The 20,805-nt window shown below is 40.5% G+C and overlaps 1 protein-coding gene across 9 annotated transcripts in view; it reads left to right on the top strand.

The window, feature by feature from the left end:
• STAU2 (staufen double-stranded RNA binding protein 2) overlaps nt 1-20,805 on the top strand; it is a 220,675-nt gene that overhangs the window by 32,663 nt on the left and 167,207 nt on the right. For all 9 annotated transcript variants that reach the window (XM_014539847.1, XM_005866375.2, XM_005866373.2 and 6 more), the window contains one exon: nt 2,739-2,874. In XM_014539847.1, the coding sequence (XP_014395333.1) occupies nt 2,739-2,874 (136 nt within the window). The remainder of the gene's footprint in view (nt 1-2,738; nt 2,875-20,805) is intronic.

Here is a 20,805-nt window from a genome sequence, read left to right as displayed (position 1 = left end):
CTGCCTCCCGCACACCCCCCACTGGGGATGTGCCCGCAACCAAGGTACATGCCCCTGACCGGAATCGAACCTGGGACCCTTCAGTCTGCAGGCCGACGCTCTATCCACTGAGCCAAACCGGTTAGGGCTAATTAGCCTTTTTATATTAATCACTGATAAATGTAGAAATTTCCTTTAAAGTGGCTAAAAACCACTGAAAAAGGATCCTGTGTTTATAGTGTTGTTTATAGCCATATCATACATGAGGAGTCCTGTGTAACGATTATCTTTATGTAGCCTGTGCCCAACTGGCCTATGCTGAAAGTAATGGTACTGAGCATTACCTGGAGGTGTCTCAGAGTTTGAAGTTACTCTTTGGGTGTTTTATGGGAAAACATCACTGCCTTAGTCTAGTTCTTGGTGAAACAGTAGGAGCTACTTTCCTCGAGACGAGAGGAACCTTTTCAGCACGGTTTGTGCTTTTCTGCTCACCTTCTCTCCTTCACCAAGACCCTCTGTGACCTTGAGGCTGTTGGTGTCTGTGCGGTTACTGCAAAGGAGAACTCGAAATGACATAAATCTTACACCTGATTTACATGTTAATTATTAAACTGAAGTCTTCCTGAAGAAAATGGTAAGCTTTTAAAGGCAGACTGCTCTTTGTCGTTGATAAAAATCTTTGGAAAACTGTTAGGCAGTCCGTAATAAAGTTAAATATAAACCTACTCTGTGACCTAGCAGGTCCACTGCTAGTATACACACCCAGGAGAAATGAGTGTGTGAACTTATTTTAAAAAGTTCAAGGTGGCTTTTCACTTAATAGCCCCAAACTGGAAACAATCCCAGATGTCCCATCGATAGCAGATTAGATAAACTGGTATATTCATTCATTGGAATATTCAGTGATGAAATATAGTTTGAAATACTGATATATGCAACAAAAATCATTATGTCGAGTGAAAGAAGCAAGACAAAAGGATTCATATTCAGCTTCGAAGGACAAAACTGATCCATGATGACAGAGGTCAGAATGGGTAACTTGGGGAGGTAGGTCTTGACTGGAAAATGGCATGAGGGACTTTCCGGGTGATGGAAACGTTCGGATCTTGATCTGAGTGGAGGTCACATGAGTGTTTACATGTGTAGTAATTCATGGAGCTGTATGCTTAAGGTTTGTAAAATACTGAATGAATGAAAGACAAAAGGAAATTCCTTCATGCTTGACTTTCTCTTCCTCTGCCCCGTGCATATGGATTAAATTAGGGATTTGGACTAATTCAATCTATTAACTTTGCTTTTTTTCTTATGCTTTCCCACCTCTTCCTTTGTCCTTCACCCCCTATATTTTCCCCTCTTCTTAACCTTGGTTTATCCTTGTTCCTTTAAACTCTTCCATGGTTTCACACGAATTCTTTAGTGATGAGACCCAATGAGCAGGTTCTTGAGTCTTGGTGGGTTGCTCGCGGCGTGGCTGCCAGGAGTGCATTTGGGTCAGCCCCCACCCGTTTGCTGGTGCTCTGTGCCGGCCCTGGGTTCACCGTGGCAGGAACTGGACCCAATTTTGTATGTGATGAATGGAGTCTTAAATGTACTGTACACAGAATTTACATTGCAAATAAATTTTACTTTCTAGGAAAGCTTTAGATTTATTTTTGTGATTTGTTACATGGAGCATATGTACATATATTTTATTAAATAACTTCTTTTGGTACTTAAAATAACTTGACATAATAATTTTACATTGTGTATTATTCATTATATAATTATTTGAACTTGTACTAGAATAGAGAGAATAAGATAGTGAATATCTCTGTACCCATCCCCAGCTTCAGCGGTTATCCACACATGATGGCCAATCTTGTTTCATTTTTTTAAATCCTCACCCAAGGATATTTTTTCCAATGCATTTTAGAGAGAGTGGAAGGGAGGGAAGGAGGAAGAGAGAGAGAGAGAGAAAGAGAGAGAGAGACACCAATGAGAGAGAGACACACACACATCAGTTGGTTGCCTCCTGCACACACCCTGACCAGAAGGGGCATCGGGGATTGAACCTGAAACCAGGGTATATGCCATTGACAGGAAATCGAACCGAAGACCCTTCAGTGCACAGGCCGACGCTCTAACCACTGAGAACACCAGCCAGGGCCAATTTTGTTTCTTATCTCTCTCCTCTGAGTTATTTTGAAACTAATCTCAGATATATCACTTCATCCATGCATGCTACCATGTGTATCTATGAAGATTATCTACAGAAAGCATTACGCACTTGTATTCCTTTGTCCTGTTGTTGGTTATAGAAAAAATTCAAAATTTATTTTCATTAGACAAATCCAAGAATTACTGATGACTGTGTTCCTTGCTAATTTTAGTTGCTTGATTGCCAAATATAAGTAAAAATATTCACAGGTGATGGTGTTTAATGACTAGATAATTGTAAGTTTTCTGGGATAAGTAATGATGAAATTCAAAACTTTCTTAATATCTGAATTGAGCAATCTGTAAAACTTGTGTTTGCCTTGTTTTGAAATAGTATCACTATAAAGTTGAGTTTTGGGTCATTCATTACTGTACAGAAAAGGTTGCAAAACCCCAGATTCCAGATTTCATTTGGAACGATTTTCCTGTTTATGTAGTTTGGTTATGCACGCCCTTAGAAAAGCAGACCTACTTCCAGGGTGTTTACATGTAATATAGATAGGGCTGGCACGATTCATTAGGGAAATATTTCACCTGTGTGCCTTTGACATGTGTCTTCACAGGTAGTATCACTCCCACGGTGGAGCTGAATGGGCTTGCCATGAAGCGGGGAGAGCCTGCCATCTACAGGCCACTGGATCCAAAGCCCTTCCCAAATTACAGAGCTAATTACAACTTCCGGGGCATGTACAATCAGAGGTGTGTCTCTTTCTGGTTTTGTTCTTATTTATTAGTTTATGCATGTGGTAAACGTTTCTGAAACTCAAGGAGTGTTTTCATTGTAAAGAATATTGACTTCAGGCATATTTCATGGGACTTAGATAAATCAGACTCACAGGAATATTTCACTTAAAAAATAACTGGTTTTCAGGAACTGGTTTTTATTGAGTCATGAGACCCCTATGTTTGCTTTGGGCGGGACCATGTTTTAAAGTCATTCCACAGTCTAGTGCTGACCGCCCAGTTGACTTGCTCATTTCCTCACCAAGCAGGTGGTTAGCTTAATTAGTGTTTTCCTTATTTTGTCCGAATATATTGCAAGCATGAGTGCTTCTAATTTTTTTAAAGACAGTTTTTCATGGTGGATAAAAGCTATGAAATTATAGGACACATCAATGAAATTTAGTACTGTGAAAAGGAGTAAGAGCCTACTTAAATTCTCTCCTGAAAGAGTTTTAATAATTTATAAAAAATTTGTTGGGAGGATTTACTAAGTCTTTCTGTACATTACATAATTTTGTGATAGTTATAAGTGTAACAATTTTATAAGCATGGCAGGATTTTTAAAAAGGTTTATAATTTTTTTTCTGATCATTTGTAAAAGTAATTTAACTCATTATAGAAGATGTGAAAAATGCAGAAAGTTAAAAAGAAATTATAAATAATTTGCAATCCCAGATTTAACCACCTTTAATATTTTGGTGTACTTTATATATATTTTATACTTTACATATAAATATATTTAACCAAATTGGAGTTACCCAATATATATGCAATTTCTATAGTACTTCATGGAGGTTTATGTGAATGATAAAATGTACAAACCTTAAATGTACATCTGGATGACTTTATTTGATTATTTATGTATAGATGTAATTATAGTTAATTATAGTTTATTTGATGACTTTTTACCTGGGTGAATCCTCATTTGTCACCACCCCCCCTGGGAGTTTCCTCCTCCCGCATCCCTCCTCCCTGAAGTAACCACTCTTCTGTCACCATAGACTGGTTTTGCCTGTTACAGAACTTCATATAACTAGACTCATACAGTATTTACTCTTCTGTATCAGACTTTTTTCACTTTATGTGATGTTTTTCTTGGTTTCTTTGTTTACTTTTCTTTTTAGAGATTCATCCATGTTGGGTTTTGCTCTTTTTTATTGATGAATAATGATCCTTTTTATTGAGGAATAATGTTCCTTTGTATGACTATATCATAATTTGTTCATCTCATATATGTAACATTGCCTTCTTTTCACTTAATATAGTGATCATTTTTCATATCTTTAAGTAATCTTCAAAAAATCTTTTTCATGGGTATTAATGCTTTATATGGCCAAGGTATACTTTATAAGTATATACATAGGTATAAACAATGAATATTTTATAAGTAAACAAACAAAGCATACCTCTTTTGATCATTTAGGTTTCCCTTTTTATGATAGTTATAAATAATGCTGCAGTAAACTGTCTTTATATACAGATTTTTGTTTATATCACTGATTATTTCTTTAAGATACATTACTGCAAGGGGGTATTGGATTAAAAGAATATCGTTTTGCCCAATTACATTAAAGTTTTTACTAATTTCTTACAGTATATTCCATTGCATTCTGACAACACAAATTGGGTTTGAACGCATTGTCTTGTTTGACAGTTAAAAAGTGTAATGTTTTTAGATTTTGGTTTTATTGATTACTTGTGAGACTGAACAGTTTTTCAAATATTTATTAGTTGCTTTTTTTTTTTTTTTTGACTTGTCTTTTTGAGTTTGCTAACTTGTATTGCAGTGCTTGACCAACCTTCAAATGTTTACGTGTTGGGGGTATTACATTAATTATTTGTTTAATTTTCCTGCTTAAAAAAATTGGCTAGTTTTGTGTTTGTTTTGTGTAATATACTACAGTTTTAAATGTTACATGGTCTAATCTGTTAATTATATTTTTGTTATATCTTTCACTACTTTTATGTCTAAGGAATTTTCACATGTGATCAGATATTTGCTGATGCTCTGAAATTTTTTTATTGAGGTATAATTGTTGTGTAACATTGTGTAAGCTTAGGGTGTTGGACATTGATTTGACACATTTATATTGCACTATAATTGCCATTGTAGTGTTAGCTAATATCTCTAGCATGTCACATAATTATCGTTTCATCTCTGGATGGGCTGCTGATGCTTTTCAAATCATTTCGTATATTTACTGATATCACAGACTCAGATGTGAGGAGAAGATATTTATTTGGTCTATACGTAATCTGATATTTTTTGGTGTCTTGCTTGGTAATGGAAAAAATTACTATTTAATCCTACTTATATTGTAAGTAACTCATTTAACTATTGCTCAGGTTCTCTGAGAAAACCCTTTGAGACAATCTCGTAGACTTCTGCCCCTCCCCCTTCCTCCAGGGGTGTCTGGGGAATTGACTGTCCTGTCCCGGTGGGAAGGGGGGCCCTCGTGTCTGTCTGGGGCCTGCATTGTGCTCTGGCTCCTCCGGTCTTTGTGGTGATGTCCCTTGTCCATGGGTAGCTGGCACCTATCTTGCCTGCCCCGCCGAAACCTGCACGTGGTGATCGTGGGCCGTTGCCTCCTCCTAAGTACCCCTCCCGAGCATCTGCCTTCTTTCCTGGCCGCCGTGGCCCACACCTTAGCTCTCCTCGGCTCCCTGGGATGCTGTTCCATCCCTCTGTGTCCTCTCCAACCATGGAGCATCCTGTGGCGTCTACACCGCGTAGGAGGCAAGAGGGACATCACATTTGTCCTATAGTTGCCTCACTTTCTCTTCTTCTGTATAACATACCCATTCCCTTTCTTGTCAGTCTGAGTTTACCTAATATAAATGAAACTACTTGCCTACTTGAGTTAGGAACCTCGTCTATTTTATGTTTGCAAGATAGTTAACTTTTAATGTGCTATAACGAATAGACTCATGAGGACATTATACTTAATAGACTCATGAGGACATTATACTTAAATGTTTATTGATTTTGATGTCTATAATCCTGTATTGGGCTTTTGCTAGAATTTCGATTAGTGAATTTATTGCCTATTTTTTATTTTCGTGTTGTACTATCATTGACGTATAACATTATAAATTATTGCTTTCGAATGAAAGAAATCTGGTGGGAAAGCAGTGAGACATCTGACATTAATCTCTGTCCTTAGGAGCTCATGTCCTAGTGGGGGAGGCAGTCGCAGTAAGAGGCAGTGTTACTCACTGAGACGGTGACAGTGTTAATAAAGAGCTGAAGGAAGAGAGGAAATGAGCAGTGGGGATGGCACTGGAGGGAGGAAGGGCGTTCCAGGCAGAGAAACGCCTAGTGCAGTGATGGCGAACCTTTTGAGCTCGGCGTGTCAGCATTTTGAAAAACCCTAACTTAACTCTGGTGCCGTGTCACATATAGAAATTTTTTGATATTTGCAACCATAGTAAAACAAAGACTTATATTTTTGATATTTATTTTATATATTTAAATGCCATTTAACAAAGAAAAATCAACCAAAAAAATGAGTTCGCGTGTCACCTCTGACACACGTGTCATAGGTTCGCCATCACTGGCCTAGTGCAAAGGCCCTGCCGTCAAGTGCAAAGGCCCTGTGGTCGCTGAGTGCCCGGCAGCAGTGTCCTGAGTGCTGGTGCCTCCATTGGGCCAGAGGGGCGGGAAATAAGGATGTGACAGGGGTCAGGGGTTTGGATTTTATCTTTTCTGCTTTAGATCTTCTGCTAAGAACGCTGGCATTTTTCCTTTGTCGGCAATTCCTAGTTTCAGGATCTGATTCCGTGGTTGTCATGAAGTTGCAAGGATTTGATTTGACTTCTCCAAAGGGTTGTGCCTTCGGCCATTTCCATGTAGTGGATAAAGCGGGCTTTCCCTTCAGGTTTTTGGAGGGTCTGAGTCACTAAAAGGGCAAAAAGAAAGGAGGGAAGCCGCCAGGCCATGTTTTACAAAAGCTCTCCGCTCCCTAAGGCCAGACCTCACCGCTACTCGGTTAGAATTAGGATACCGCAGAGGAGCTTCATTTGCAGAGGACGCCACCCGCATGTGTTACAGGGAACTCGAGCCAAAGATTCGAGGAGACGCTTCTTGTCAGATTCCCGGTGAGTCGGCAGCTTCCTAATAGGGCAGGGAATGAAAGGTGAAGGAGTTTAAGAAACAGGTAGCATTTCCAAGGGATTTCCGAAAAGGTCCTTTCGTTTTCTACTTAAAATAATCTTAAGCAATAATTAGCAATTGCCCAGGCTGTTTTGTTGTTTTTTAAGTCTGTTCTTTCCTGATGAGGTTCCTCCACCTGCACTCATTCAGAGGCTAAGGAGAACCTCATCAACAGGCCTTTTCCTCCTCCACCCATTGCTGACGCTGGAGGAAAAAGAGATGATTATTTTCACCTGGACTCTGAAGTCCCGGTCTCCCTTTGCTACCCCCAAGATGTTTGAAAATGAGTACATCCAGTTACATCTTTTTTCTTTTCCTTTCTCATTTGGAGCCCTGTTGGCTCACATATAAAGTTGAAAGCATCCACAAATTTATATGTCCAAGTACAAGATGTAAAGATTGGAGAGCATTTTATGCTTCTGTTCTCCCAGCTTTGTTACAAAAAAGTATACACGTTATCTCAAGGAACAGGATGGTTAAGATCAGGCCTCCAACAACTTGTCCACTTTGTATATTCACAGATGAAAAGAAGAGCATTACTGGTTGGCTGAAGCCAGAGGGCCCGGTGTGCTGACGCAGGCTGCCCATCTCAGGCTGGCCCATGTGGAAATGGGGGTTTTGCCCCGTGTGACTGAAGGTCTGGCGGGGAGACCTGTAGGCGTGGTTGGATGCAGGGCTTTAGTGTTGCGCATCTCATTTTTCTTCTGCTTGACTTTATTTTCAAAGAAACTCGCTTCCATTAGCTATACCTCGTGTGATACCAGACCCTCGACTTGTCATCTGGAGAAGGAGAAAAAGGTTTTGGTTTTGGATTGTTCTTAGAAAACACACACACACACACACACACACCTTTGTGTAGACTGTCCATCCCAGAATTTGTCATTCAGACTGGATTTGGGGTCGGGGGACTTTAATTGGCCAAGTTTGGGTTTGTGCTCAGCCTGGATAAACAGGATTTAGTCCCATCCGAATAACACAAGGATTGTATGGAATGGTTCCCCAAAGGCCAGATTCTGAGAGAAAATCATTTCCATTACGGCCAGGACATCCGGTTCAAATCCCAGTCCTGCTGCTTTTAGCTGTGTGATTTGGGGAAGGCACTGGGCCTCCCTTACTTGCCTCACTTTCCACATGGAGATCATACCAACGGAAAGGGCTTTCGTGAGGCCTCGTTCGCTCAGCAAACATGCCTGCCGGCTCTTTGCCACATGTTGTGTTACAGTAGATACTTTGATGAGAGACAGGCTAGCGGATTCCGAGTCTAGAGGAGGAAGACAATGAAAAGAAACAACAACCATGATAGATGTGTCCATATGGCGATGGAAACATTGAGAACACGCCTCCCTCAGACTGGGGAATCAAGCCTCTGAGAAGGAATCGACACTTACACTGAAGGTTCAGGGTTAACCAGGTGACAGCCAGGTGAAGGAGGTTAGGAAAAGCAGCCTAGATTTTGAGAACAACAGCAAGGAATCCTGAGAAGTTTAGTTCATCCCTGGACTTGCAAGCAAACAAGTGTGTCTGGGATGACAATGCTGAAGGGTTCCGGCAGGGCACTGACCTGGGTGCCCGCAGGTGGCACGCCAAGAGGGAGAGGGTTTATCCTGAAGGTGATTGAGAGCCACTGAAGGATTGTAAGATGAGGGATAAAACAGCTGGATATTTAAAATTTATTTTTATTATTTTAAAATACATTTTTATTTATTTTATTTTATTTTTTAAATATATTTTATTGATTTTTACAGAGAGGGCATTGATCAGCTGCCTCCTGCACACCCCCTACTAGGGATGTGCCCGCAGCCAAGGTACATACCCTTGACCGAATCAAACCCGGGACCCTTCAGTCTGCAGGCTGACGCTCTATCCACGGAGCCAAACCAGCTCAGGCTAGCTGGATAGTTTTTAAAGGAATATTGCTTTGATAGTACTATATGGAAAATAGTTTGGATAGGCTTAAAATTCAAGGGAGACAGATGAATTACAAGGATGTTATAATTCAGGCTTAATGTGATGAGAGCCGGGGACAGTGAAGATGGTATTTAGAAGATAGACTTCGTGGCACTTGGAGAGCGACTGGATGGGGAGCATAAAGGGTAACCTTCATATGTCTGGACAATGGGAGGAGTTGGAGCAGGTCTTTGGGAAAATGAGGAATTTGGTTTTGACTGTGTTGAGCTTATATTACCTATGAGACACTTAGGAGGAGTCCTTTTATCACTCTGTAAAGCCTCAGTGAAGGGTATGCGAAGGTAACCTTTGGCTTTGAGTGTTGGTTGGAGGAACACGAGGAAACAGGAAGCGCAGGGGCCAGGGCTTCCGGAATAGCATGTGTAACGCATCTTGCAGAAAATGGCCTTGTTTTGGATGCAGCCTAAGTTGACTGACCCATGTGTTCTTTGTTCATCTAGGATTTACATGCCCTTCCCAAAAGGGTTTGGTTCTGTTGGTTTGTCATCTTCATTTTGGAACAATCGCATGGCTTGCATCCATGCCAAGCACCCCTGGCCTCACGTGTGGTTGGTATATTTTGTGTCAAGCTAATATTTGGTCGCCTTTGTCTAGTAGTGTATCCAATTCCTGGGCCAATCACTTGTACCTAGGTTAGTACAGTTGCTTTCTCTTCGCATGTGTGGTATGAGTCATAGCAAGTGAAACAAGGAAAAGAGTTTGGACTGTTTTGTCCTAAAGTTACTTGTTTCTATGGCAGAGCCAGATACCTACTTGAGGCTTCATGCCTCCCCTCCCCCACTCCCCCCATTGCCCTGGGAAATTAAGTTGTGGCAAAGAACTGTACAGAGTGGAAATTTGAGAGGGTGAGACAAGTTTTTTGAAGTGTCTGACCTGATTTTATGTCATGATGTTAAATATCAGTAAAACCAGAAATAACTAAGATTTTAGTTTATGAAAATAGCTTATTATATTTCAAGGTTTATGGGACATAGATCAATGACTAGCTGCTAATTATTGTTATATGTGCTGTTTATTTTAAGCTTGTTCAAACTGTCAGTCTAAGTGTTCTTCACTAGTGTAATGCCCCTTTAAAAAGCATATTGGAAAGAAAGTAAAACAACTGAGAAACTGAATATATTTGGAGCAGTATAACCTGCAGTTTTGCTTTCTGCCACCAGGTGGTGCTTGTATACTGAATAACAACATACATACTGGGTACATTCCCTTTGGTTCATATTCTAAGGCTGGTGGTTAAATGATAAATGAGAGTTTAAACCGTATGAAATTGCCAATATTTGACTGTTTTTTAACCTATAAATATGTCAGCTTCATATGGTTCAACATAATAGGCAAAAATCAGCCAGATACACTGCTGATATTTGGATGAGTGGGCTTTCTGCTTTCAGAATTGTGTAACAGAAATTTTATACACGTTGGCAGTATTAGCTCTGAGAAATTTGGAAAATTCTGAATTTTTTTTTCTCCTTTGATTTGGAGAGTCAAAATATTTTTATTTTTTCTACCCTTTCTGAGGATATGAAATTAAAGAAGTGTAAGGATAACTGATGTAATTGTCATTTGCTAAGTCTTAGGAATGCCTTTTTGGACAACTTCCTAGAAAGTGAGAAACTGAGTAATTGTAGTAAATGTGTAACACGTCCCATTGTAAGTCAGGTGGTTTCTAGTTCTTTGCTTTCAACAAATCGCAAGAGGACCTGATCAAGTTGTCAGCGGCCACAGCATGAAAATAACTTCTGACGGTAGATGACAATGGAAGTGGCGACACAGAAAAAACCTTGTACTTTTAATAAAACTCAGCGGTGATTTATGTATTAACGTGAATGATGGTTTTCAGTGATTATTCCTACCTGGGAAACTCCAAATTAAAAATTACATTGAGAACCTGTCTCATTTTAGCAGTAAGAAATATTCTTTGTAGAAACAACAATATACACTTTAAAAAAAATATATTTTATTGATTTTTTACAGAGAGGAAGGGCGAGGGATAGAGAGTTCGAAACATCGGAAGCTGCCTCCTGCACACCTCCTACTGGGGATGTGCCTGCAACCAAGGTACATGCCCTTGACCGGAATTGAACCTGGGACCTTTCAGTCCGCAGGCCGACGCTCTATCCACTGAGCCAAACCGGTTAGGGCAACAATATACACTTTTTAAAAAGCCCTAAGTATCTCACTAGGAAGCATGCCCACTAAGATTTTACTTTCTGTTTGAAAATCATCAAAATTTGTGATTTATGTTGTTCCATTAATTATTTGCTGATAATAATTGCAATAATGGGTTATTCTACAACATTTAAAAAAATACATTTTTATTGATTTCATATAGGAAGGGAGAGGTAGAGAGGGATAGAAATATCAATGATGAGAGAGAATTATTGATCGGCTGCCTCCTGCATGCTCCCCGCTGGGGGTCAAGCCCGAAACTGGGGCATGTGCCCTGACCAGGAGTCAAACCTTGAACTTCTGGTTCATAGGTTGATGCTCAGCCACTGAGCCATGCTGGCCAGGCTATTCCACAACATTTTAAGAAACAGACATGCTTATGGTCACAAGAGATATAAAACTTCTGAAATTTTAATTAATGTTCCTATTCTTGATACACAGGATGATGGAAGAGTGAGCAATAAAAGACTTTCAGTTATAAAGTGTAACATTAGGGTACAATTCTATGGAGAGTGGTATAAGATGCAAGTTCAAGAGGAAAAACAGTGATGTCAAATTTCTGATATATTTAACAGAGTTTAGGTATTGTTGAAGTAGGTGAGGATAGATGTCAACAACTTGTTATGATATTTAGATTTCTTTGGATACATTGAAAGGAGTGACACACTTTTATTTTCAAATGTCAATACAGCAAACCAAAAACAACATTCTTTGGAAGTATTTAAGCTTCTAATGAAAAATTGTGTTTTATTTTACTTTTTCTAATGGAAAATTTTAGCTGTAATAATTGTGCAAGAGTATACATAGTTTTCAAAATTATTTTATGGGGCCTGAGCGTTAAGTTTGAAGAGTGTTGCCATGGACACGTGGAGAGACGCTGAATGGAGACGGCAGCTGTGGAATGCGCAGGGTGGGTGTATTTTCTTGATTTTCACACCCAAAGGCAGCTACGGGTAGTTGAGGAAAATGGCTTGCTAATTAAAAAAAATGTTGAACATGAATATGGCAGCCTTAATTAATCTTTTGAACTCAGGCACACCCAAAAAGTGAAATCGTATTTCCCTTCTGTTACCTAATATAATTTTCTCCCATTTGTAAAATAATAAACTTATTCATCATCAGTATTTCTGGTGTAGCACAGGTGAAATATTTATCTTCAACCATTAGAGGGCAGCACGAATTTACCTTTGCAATTAGCTTTCACAACACGTGAAGGCTTTTAAGTCACAGGCTTAATGTAACGTAAGCATCATTTCAAGGAACTATGAGATTTTTTTAGTTAAAAGTCAAGCTTTCATTTGGCATTTTTGTAATGTAATAAAAAACATGATCGCATACAAGTAGACGCCCCTTTTCCCCTCCTCACCTCCCTGTCCCTAAGCATAGTAGAGCTTTTATACATTTTGGAAAGTGGCACAGTTTGATTCTTACTACTTAAACTTAATACTTACCTTGATTTTCAGCTGAAGAATGAGGAACTCAGGAGTCTCAGGTGCTCTGTGGAAAAAGGGATTTGAAGACAAACTTGGGAAATGCTGCATACTGTGTCCGTCTTAAAGATCCCTTAACGATTCTTAAAGATGTCCTGCAGAAAGCTGTTTGTCTAAGTCAGTGGTCGGCAAACTGCGGCCCCTTGAGTGTGGCTCTTCCACAAAATACCACGTGTGGGCGCGCACGTACAGTGCGATTGAAACTTCGTGGCCACACTCAAGGGGCCAAAGAGCCGCATGTGGCTCTCGAGCCGCAGTTTGCCGACCACTGGTCTAAGTGGTTCCAGCTCTGGCGGAGCATCAGGCTCTCCTGCAGCACTAACAGGTCCGATGCCAGGCTCTCTCCAGACTCATTCAGTCAGAACTGCTGGCTGGAGAATTGCCCACCAGCGTTTTACAAGGTTCCCCAGGGGAATCGAATGTCCTGTGTTGGGCACACATTACCCTCTGTTAGCATCAGGGATTATTTTATGATACGATGGTTTAAGTAGTCACAGATAGATCTTTTGGAAGTGTTAAAGTAGAAGGTAAGAATTGCAGTTAACCACAGTCCTCAGGGAAGCAAGTGTCTGGGCAGCCAAGTTTTTCAAATTGCTAAGGACTTACCCCTTTTTGCAAACTAAAACTTTCCTAATTCCAGTAATTTTGTGGATAGAAATTTTTCTAAGTCTGGGCACACATTTTCCATATTAAAAACGCCACCATTACAAATCTAAAGACTCTATCACAGTGGTTCTCAACCTTGGCTGCACATTAGAATCACCTGGGAATCTTTTTAAAATCCTGATTTCTGGGCCTCAGCCTCCGGAAATTCTGTTTCTTTGTTATGGGGTGGGGCCACATTTTAACACTATTTTACATGTGGTGTGAATGAAATTCTAAATTTGGCATAAGTATTGCTAATAAATCCATTTTAGTTCAATGGGCAAATATTATGTAGAACAAATTTTAATTCCATGTGAAATTTATGGGCCTAGGAACATGTAACGAAATAACATTTTCCTGTTTTATTATCCCTTTTATGTGGCTTTGAAATACTAAGAATACTTCATTTTAGCCTTCTTAGTTATGGTTCAGCCGTTATTTTGGTGGATAATGCTGCTTTAGAACTTAATCTATTGGAAAAATAATGTTATAGTGAAGGTGCAACACTTTATATTCTATTATGAAAAAGAATGTTTGGAAAGTGTTGCTAGTAACTACTTTTTGTGTATTTCTAGATCAGGGTTGGCAAACTGTGACCGATGGGCCAAATCCAGCTGCTGCCTGTTTTTGTATGGCCCACAGCCTCAGGTTGTACTTGTGAAAATTATCGGGGGGAAAAATCAACAGAAGAATACTAATGTGCAATGTGTGAAAATTACATGAAATTCAGATTTCAGCATCCGTAATCAAGTTTATTGGCACACAGGCACACTCATTCATGTATTGTCGTCTGTGGCTGCGGTGTGTTGAACAGGTGTGAATGCAACCTGCTAAGCCTGAAACATTTATTGTCTGGCTCTTTTCAGAAAAAGTGTGCTGACCCCTGCTCTAGATTAATGAGCCATAGAATTTATGGTGTTATTTTATAAGGCAAAGTATATGAAATATAAGGAACTATGTTTTACGTGTAACCAATCTTTAAATAAGGGTCTTCTAATAACTTCCATTTATTTGTCCTTGCTGATTCGATTCCTTTTTTTCTGGTAGAAGGTATGTTTTATTTTAACTTCAGTTGATTATCTTTTTGCCTGTTGATCAGGGAACAGTGTCTAATGCTGTATATTGTGATAGGAAGCCCTTGGATTTGGAACATATTTCTTTGTAGAATACAAGAATTTGGAATAATTTTATATTTTCCCAATATGCTTGATTTATGGGGGAAACTCTGTTATATTTGAAGTTGACTTTGAGACTAAGTCTTTTTATTTTTATATTTTTATTTTCCCCCCTTTTTACTGAATTTATTGGGGTGACACTGGTTAACAAAATTATACAGGTTTTAGGTGCACAATTCCACGACACATCATCTGAACACTGTACTTGTGTTCCCCACCCCAAGTGAAGTCTTCGTCCATCACCATTTACCCCACTTATACCCTGCTCCACCTCTTCCCACCACTCTCCCCCCGGCAATCATCACACTGTTGTCTATGTCCATGAGTTTTTTTATTTTTTGCTCACTCTCCCCATGCAGCCCCACTACTCCCCTATAGCTTAGACCAGCAGTCACCAACCGGTGGTCTGTGAGGTCCGAAAGGTTGGCGACCACTGGCTTAGACTAAGTCTTTTTAAAAAAATCACTATTTCAAATGATCATATAAGCAGTAGATTGGATTTAGTCGTCCCAGTGAATTAGTAATTGATTTCTCCCCTAATGCAATTGGAATAGATATTCTTAGAATATTTCACCTTCTTTGATTTGAATGCCAGTTTAATTTTATATAATTTTAAGTTTTTATTATGTATTCTGTTTGGTAGCACTCTTCTTGGCTCTTAAGGGAGTGATTTCATTTTTGTTTCCAAATATATAAATGCTGTTGTAGATGACTTTAAAAAGAAATCCTCACCCGAGGATATTTTTCCATTGATTTTTAGAGAAAGTGGAAGATAGGGAAAGACAAATATTGATGTGAGAGAAATACATCGATTGGTTGCCTCCTGCATGAGCTCCGACCAGGGACTACACTGCCCAGTATCCACTGTGTGATTGTTCTGTAATTTATTCAACCAATTCTGTATTCATGGACACCCCGTTTTGAATGTTTTGCTGTAATCATGTTGCAGGATAAATCTTTGTTCTTACATTTTAGCCACATGTGAGACCTTCTCATAGGATACATGGATACAAGAATAGACAAATATTCAGTGAAATAAAACTAAAATTAAAATAAATTTCTGCCATGGTGAAGCTTACATTCTCGTTGGTGGAGACAGACAATAAAAATAAAGATAGTAAGTGTGTTTTATAGTAGATCAGGCGTGAACATGCTATGGACAGATGGAAAATGTAGCAAATGACGATGCCAGTTTAAGTAGGGAGGTCTTTTGAGAAGGCGAGATTTGAGCGGGGACTTTATGGAGGAGAGGGAGTGAGGTTTGAGGGCGTCTGGGGGAGAAGCAGGAGATCTGTCATGGAAAAGGCCCTAAGGTGGGAACCTGTGTGGTGCGTTTGAGCAGAAGGAGGCCAGTGTGGTGGGAGTGGAGCAGGTGTGAGTCCAGGTCAGAGAAGATTTGGAGCCACATGTGTGAAGGGCCTTGTAGGCCATTCTAAGGACTTTGGTTTTTACTCGGGGAACAAAACGTAGAACCACTGCAGGGTTTTTAGCAAAATAGTGATGCGCGTTGACTTATCTTTTGCCAGGATCACTGTGCCCAACTTAGTCTGGGAGGTTATTACAATCATCCAGACTAGAGACAAGCCTGTGTTAAAATTTTTTTTTCCTTTTCTGATATGATTAGGTGAAAAAGGATACATCTTTAGCATTTTAATGTGCATTTCTTTATGAATGTAGTTGAGCTCCTTCTCATAGTGTAAGTCATTTATATTTCCTGTGAATTGTGACTTTATATATTTTCTCTGCTTGTTTTGCTGTTGATTATATTTCTTACTGATTTGTGAGTCCGTTGATTTTACATATAGCTAAGGATGAAAATCACAGAGCTAGCCTGACCTCATCGGCAAATATGCAGCTGCCTCAAGGTCATTGATCAGGGAAAACGTGAAGAAGTACCCGGAGAGCCCGCCGGTACACCTCAGTGCATCCCAGCCTAGCACGTGCCCAGCCTGATCCCACGTGCATCCCTTCACCCCTTACTCACCCTGCGTGGGCCTGATCTGCTTTGCTCCCTCGGGGCTTGGAGCCTGGCCCTTGCTAGTCCAGTGTCCTCCCTTCCCATCACTCGCTCCCACGGTGAGGGGACTGCAGTGGTGCCGTGTCACAGTTCAGGGGGGTGGAGGAGCCAGGGTACCCTTGTTTACACCTGGCTCTCCTTGGGCCAGTCACTTCACCCCTCTGCTCTTCAGGCCAGTCCCCTCAGCTTTAAGTGGCAATAACAATGGCATTTCCCTCATGGGGCTGTTGTGTGGATGAGCCCAGTGGCTGTGTGTACAATGCTGGCATATGGTAAACTGATCACCCCCTCAGTTAACCAGTGTTTCCTGGACTACTTTTGAGTGCTGGGTAATCACGCCGGTGCAGGACGCTAGGACTGTGGTGAATAAGACTCCCTTTCCCGTGTCTGAGCAGACATCTGTCCCGAACAGCCTTCCTAGAACTCCACCCCCAGAAAGGCATGGCAATCTTTGACTTGTTACTCTGTCCAAGAAATTGTACCGTCTAATACAAGGTCCACAGGCATTGGCAGGGGAGTCCTGTCCTTAAATTTGAGAAGTCAAAGAAGACTTATTTTGATTTTGTTAGAATCACATTTTGATAGAACAAGAGTCAAGTGACAACTAAGATTATAGATTTAGCTCTTCATCTAGTTGACTTCGTCATAGGTCATCGGTTTCGAAGTGTTGAGTTTCTGGGCGGAATTCCTCAGGCGTATCTGGGGGGATTGAACCTCCCGAGTGATCCTGTGGTCAGGCCCCCAAGTCTTGATCAGTCTGCCGTGCTGGCCTTGTTTGCAGACCCCCCCCCCGCCCCCATCTCCCATTACATCGCAGGTCTCTCTGACTCAGGAATTGTCATCCTCTGCAAATAAGATTGTATAGTCTTCCTTGCAAGCCTTTCTTTTGTTCTCTTAAGTGAATTTTTCAGGAAAATCACAAAAAGAATAATTAAAATTTGCTCAAAATATATTCTTACTTTAGTCCCACATGGGTCTCAACTTCGTGGAATTGGCCATGCTGCTTCCTCAGATCCTCCTGGAACCTTATCCAACAGGGTTGGAAAGACTCATAGAGTTTGCTTGACATCCTGTCATTTTAAGAACACACAGAGGGGTTTCTCCAAGTCAGTAAAGGCAGTGAGAGATTTTTTTGCCACACTGAACTTAGTAATTATCTACACAGCTCCATGAGAAACAAAAATAAAACTGTCTTGTGTTCCAATCTTTCCTAAATCCAAATAAGTTATGTTTCATTTCAATAGTCTATATTTCTAATCTTCTATATATATAAAAGGCTAATATGCTAAGTGTCCGACTGTCTGCCTATTCGCTATGATGCACACTGACCACCAGGGGGCATATGCAGGAGCTGTTGTGATGCACAATGGCCATTTACAGAGAAATGGCGCCATGAACCTGGTGCCCACAAAGCAACACTTGGCTTCCCACAAATGGGACACAGGCCCCACTACCACCCTGGAGTGATAGCCAACCAAATTGCAGCCTACGCTGCCAAGACCCCATGGTGCAAAATGCGGCCCATAGCCCAGCCTGGAAACGGTGGCTGTGGGTACCTGGTAATGATGTCACGTAGCAACACCCGGCTTCCTCTCCCTAGTGACTAGCCCTAGGACAGTGATGGCGAACCTTTTGAGCTCGGCGTGTCAGCATTTTGAAAAACCCTAACTTAACTCTGGTGCTGTGTCACGTATAGAAATTTTTTGATATTTGCAACCATAGTAAAACAGAGATTTATATTTTTGATATTTATTTTATATATTTAAATGCCATTTAACAAAGAAAAATCAGCCCAAAAAAAATGAGTTCACATGTCACCTCTGACACGCGTGTCATAGGTTTGCCATCACTGCCCTAGGAGTTTCTTCAGCCCAGGAACACAACTTGCTTTATAGCCAGGTGGAAACATTTTACACTTTAACCAAAAGTCTGTGAAGCATTTTCTCATGCCTCATTTGATCCTCACAGAAGTCCTGGCGTAGGTAGATAGGAGACTCAGTGGAATCCTATTTTCTTTTCATTTGCAGGAAAACAGAGATTTAGAAAGCTTAGAAACTTGACCCGACTGAAAATAAGTAAATGGTGGACTTTGAAAATGACTTCAGGTTTTCTCACTGTGCAGAATATAGTCAAACACTGCTACAGTTATTTATTTTACCCTTTGTTCTCCCTGTGTGATCTACAATAATAATCTGCTTCGTGTTGATATTTACTGCTGTGTTGCTGACAGTTACCTGAAAGAGAAGTTGGGGTGCTTCATTGGGCTGGAAAGAGTTTAGCTAAATCAGAAAGCAGTTCTAATTAAGCAAGTTTATTCTATATATATAAAAGGTTAAGTTGACTTGTGCATGCGCAATACATATAAAGTACTCGCTGGCACCAATAGCACGTGTGTGTTTCCATCTGTCATTGTCGATCGTGAATTTGATTGACGCTTCTATTGTAGAGAAAGGGCGAATAGCGATAGTAAAATATTTCTTCTGATTAATTTCCTTTCAATGTGCACGAATTTGTGCACCAGGCCACTAGTGTAATATAATAAAACAATCTGAATAGTACACATAATATCATCAAGTATTTCTTACACTTGTTGCTTGCTTGCCTTTTCTCTCTCTCTTGCTCAGCCCTTCTCTCTCTCATTGAGATGAAGACGAGCAACTTTGACTCTTTAGCTCTTCTCTCTTAGGCAGTAACATTTAGACTATATGTTTAATTATCTAAGGTATTATCCTCATCAAGGCTCGGTTCAAATTTCCTGGGAGCTTATCATTCACTAAATTCCCAGGCCTTTTCTTGGCTTCAGTCATAGAACCTTGACCCACTTGCTTTCCTAATTTCCTTGTTATTTGTTGACATTCTCACATTCTCTGGTCAAGATGCATTTCTTCAAAGATAAATGAGTTACCAGACTCCTACACTGTGGTTGACTAACTGGTCACAGAGCAGTCTGTATAGATGGAACATAACCCCAAACATGGAAATAAATGCCCTGTAAGTCCTAAGACAAAGCAAACTGATAGTAAAAGTAACATTTAATAAATTTTATTTTATTTTAAAACTTTTATCCTCACCCAAGAGTATGTTTATTGATTTTAGAGAGAGGAAAAGAGAGAGACCAGGACCGATTGGTTGCACCCGTACGTGCCCTGAATAGGGATCAAACCTACTGGTGTGTGGAATGACGCTTCAATCGATCCACTCGGCCAGGGCTAAAACATTATTTATTATGTTACATTAAATTCTTCTGATGATTTATTTAGTTGGTTTTCACAATATCTGGACTTATGGGTGTATATTCTGAGTGCTGCCTGCTAGTTTGAAGTGCATTGGCATGACTGAGTGACTGATGAACCCAATGCCAAGTTTCTTGTGTGAAATAGAGGCCGGAGACCAGCCAGCAAGCCTGCAGCATTGCCTGGACCTCCCCACAGACCTAGCACTGTGCAGTGGTGGCGGGGTCCTAGATTTGAGGAGCTGGTGGCCCAGCCCCTTAGTTATTTATGGTGAATAACAAAGTACGAGAGGTGCTCGAAGCATCATAGAAACATTGTGGAATGTCTCAGAAGGAGGATGGGTTAGTTGGCAAGAAAGAAAGAGGGCAAACCACTGTGGTTTCCTGCTCGGAGCTGGCCCAGCGTGTAATTTGTGCAGGCTGACATGGCCCTCGAAGGACTGAGCTGCTCTCCAACCCAGGATTCTGTGTCTTCAAAGCTCATGTTTTTTCTGCCACACTGTGCCAACTCATAGAAACATCTGCTTTTTTGGGAATATTAGGCTATCATGACAGACGTATTTAAGAATCTCTTTAAGCCCTAATTGGTTTGGCTCAATGGATAGAGCATCGGCCTGCGGACTGATGGGTTCCATTCCAATCAAGGGCACATGCCTGGGTTGCAGGCTCAATCCCCAGTAGGGGGCATGCAGGAGGCAGCCCATCAATGATTCTCTTTCATTATTGATGTTTCTATCTCTCCCTTCCTCTCCGAAATTAAAAAAAAAAAGAATATCTTCAAAAGCTATTTTGGTCATAAAAAAAGAGTTTGCAGTGTGACAAAAATGCAGTCTCTTATCCTTGTGGTGAGTAGGAGTGAAGCAGCGTAATCAGAGGTCAGACCTATTAACCTTCAAGCTCTATGTGTCACCCAGCTTGTTTATGTGTCAGTGTCCTGTCTTTGCCTCAGGGGACGTGGCAGAGGTTAAGAGGATTTGGTGATGCTCGGTGTAGTGCGTGTCCTGGAGTTACACACACTGACTTCCTGATGAAAGCATACCCGGGCCACCTGCAGCAACACA

The sequence above is a fragment of the Myotis brandtii genome, unplaced genomic scaffold, assembly GCF_000412655.1.
Source record: "Myotis brandtii unplaced genomic scaffold, ASM41265v1 scaffold23, whole genome shotgun sequence".
Taxonomy (NCBI): Eukaryota; Metazoa; Chordata; class Mammalia; order Chiroptera; family Vespertilionidae; genus Myotis; species Myotis brandtii.
Note: the sequence above shows the minus strand (reverse complement) of the source record. Positions and strands in the feature narration are given on the sequence as shown.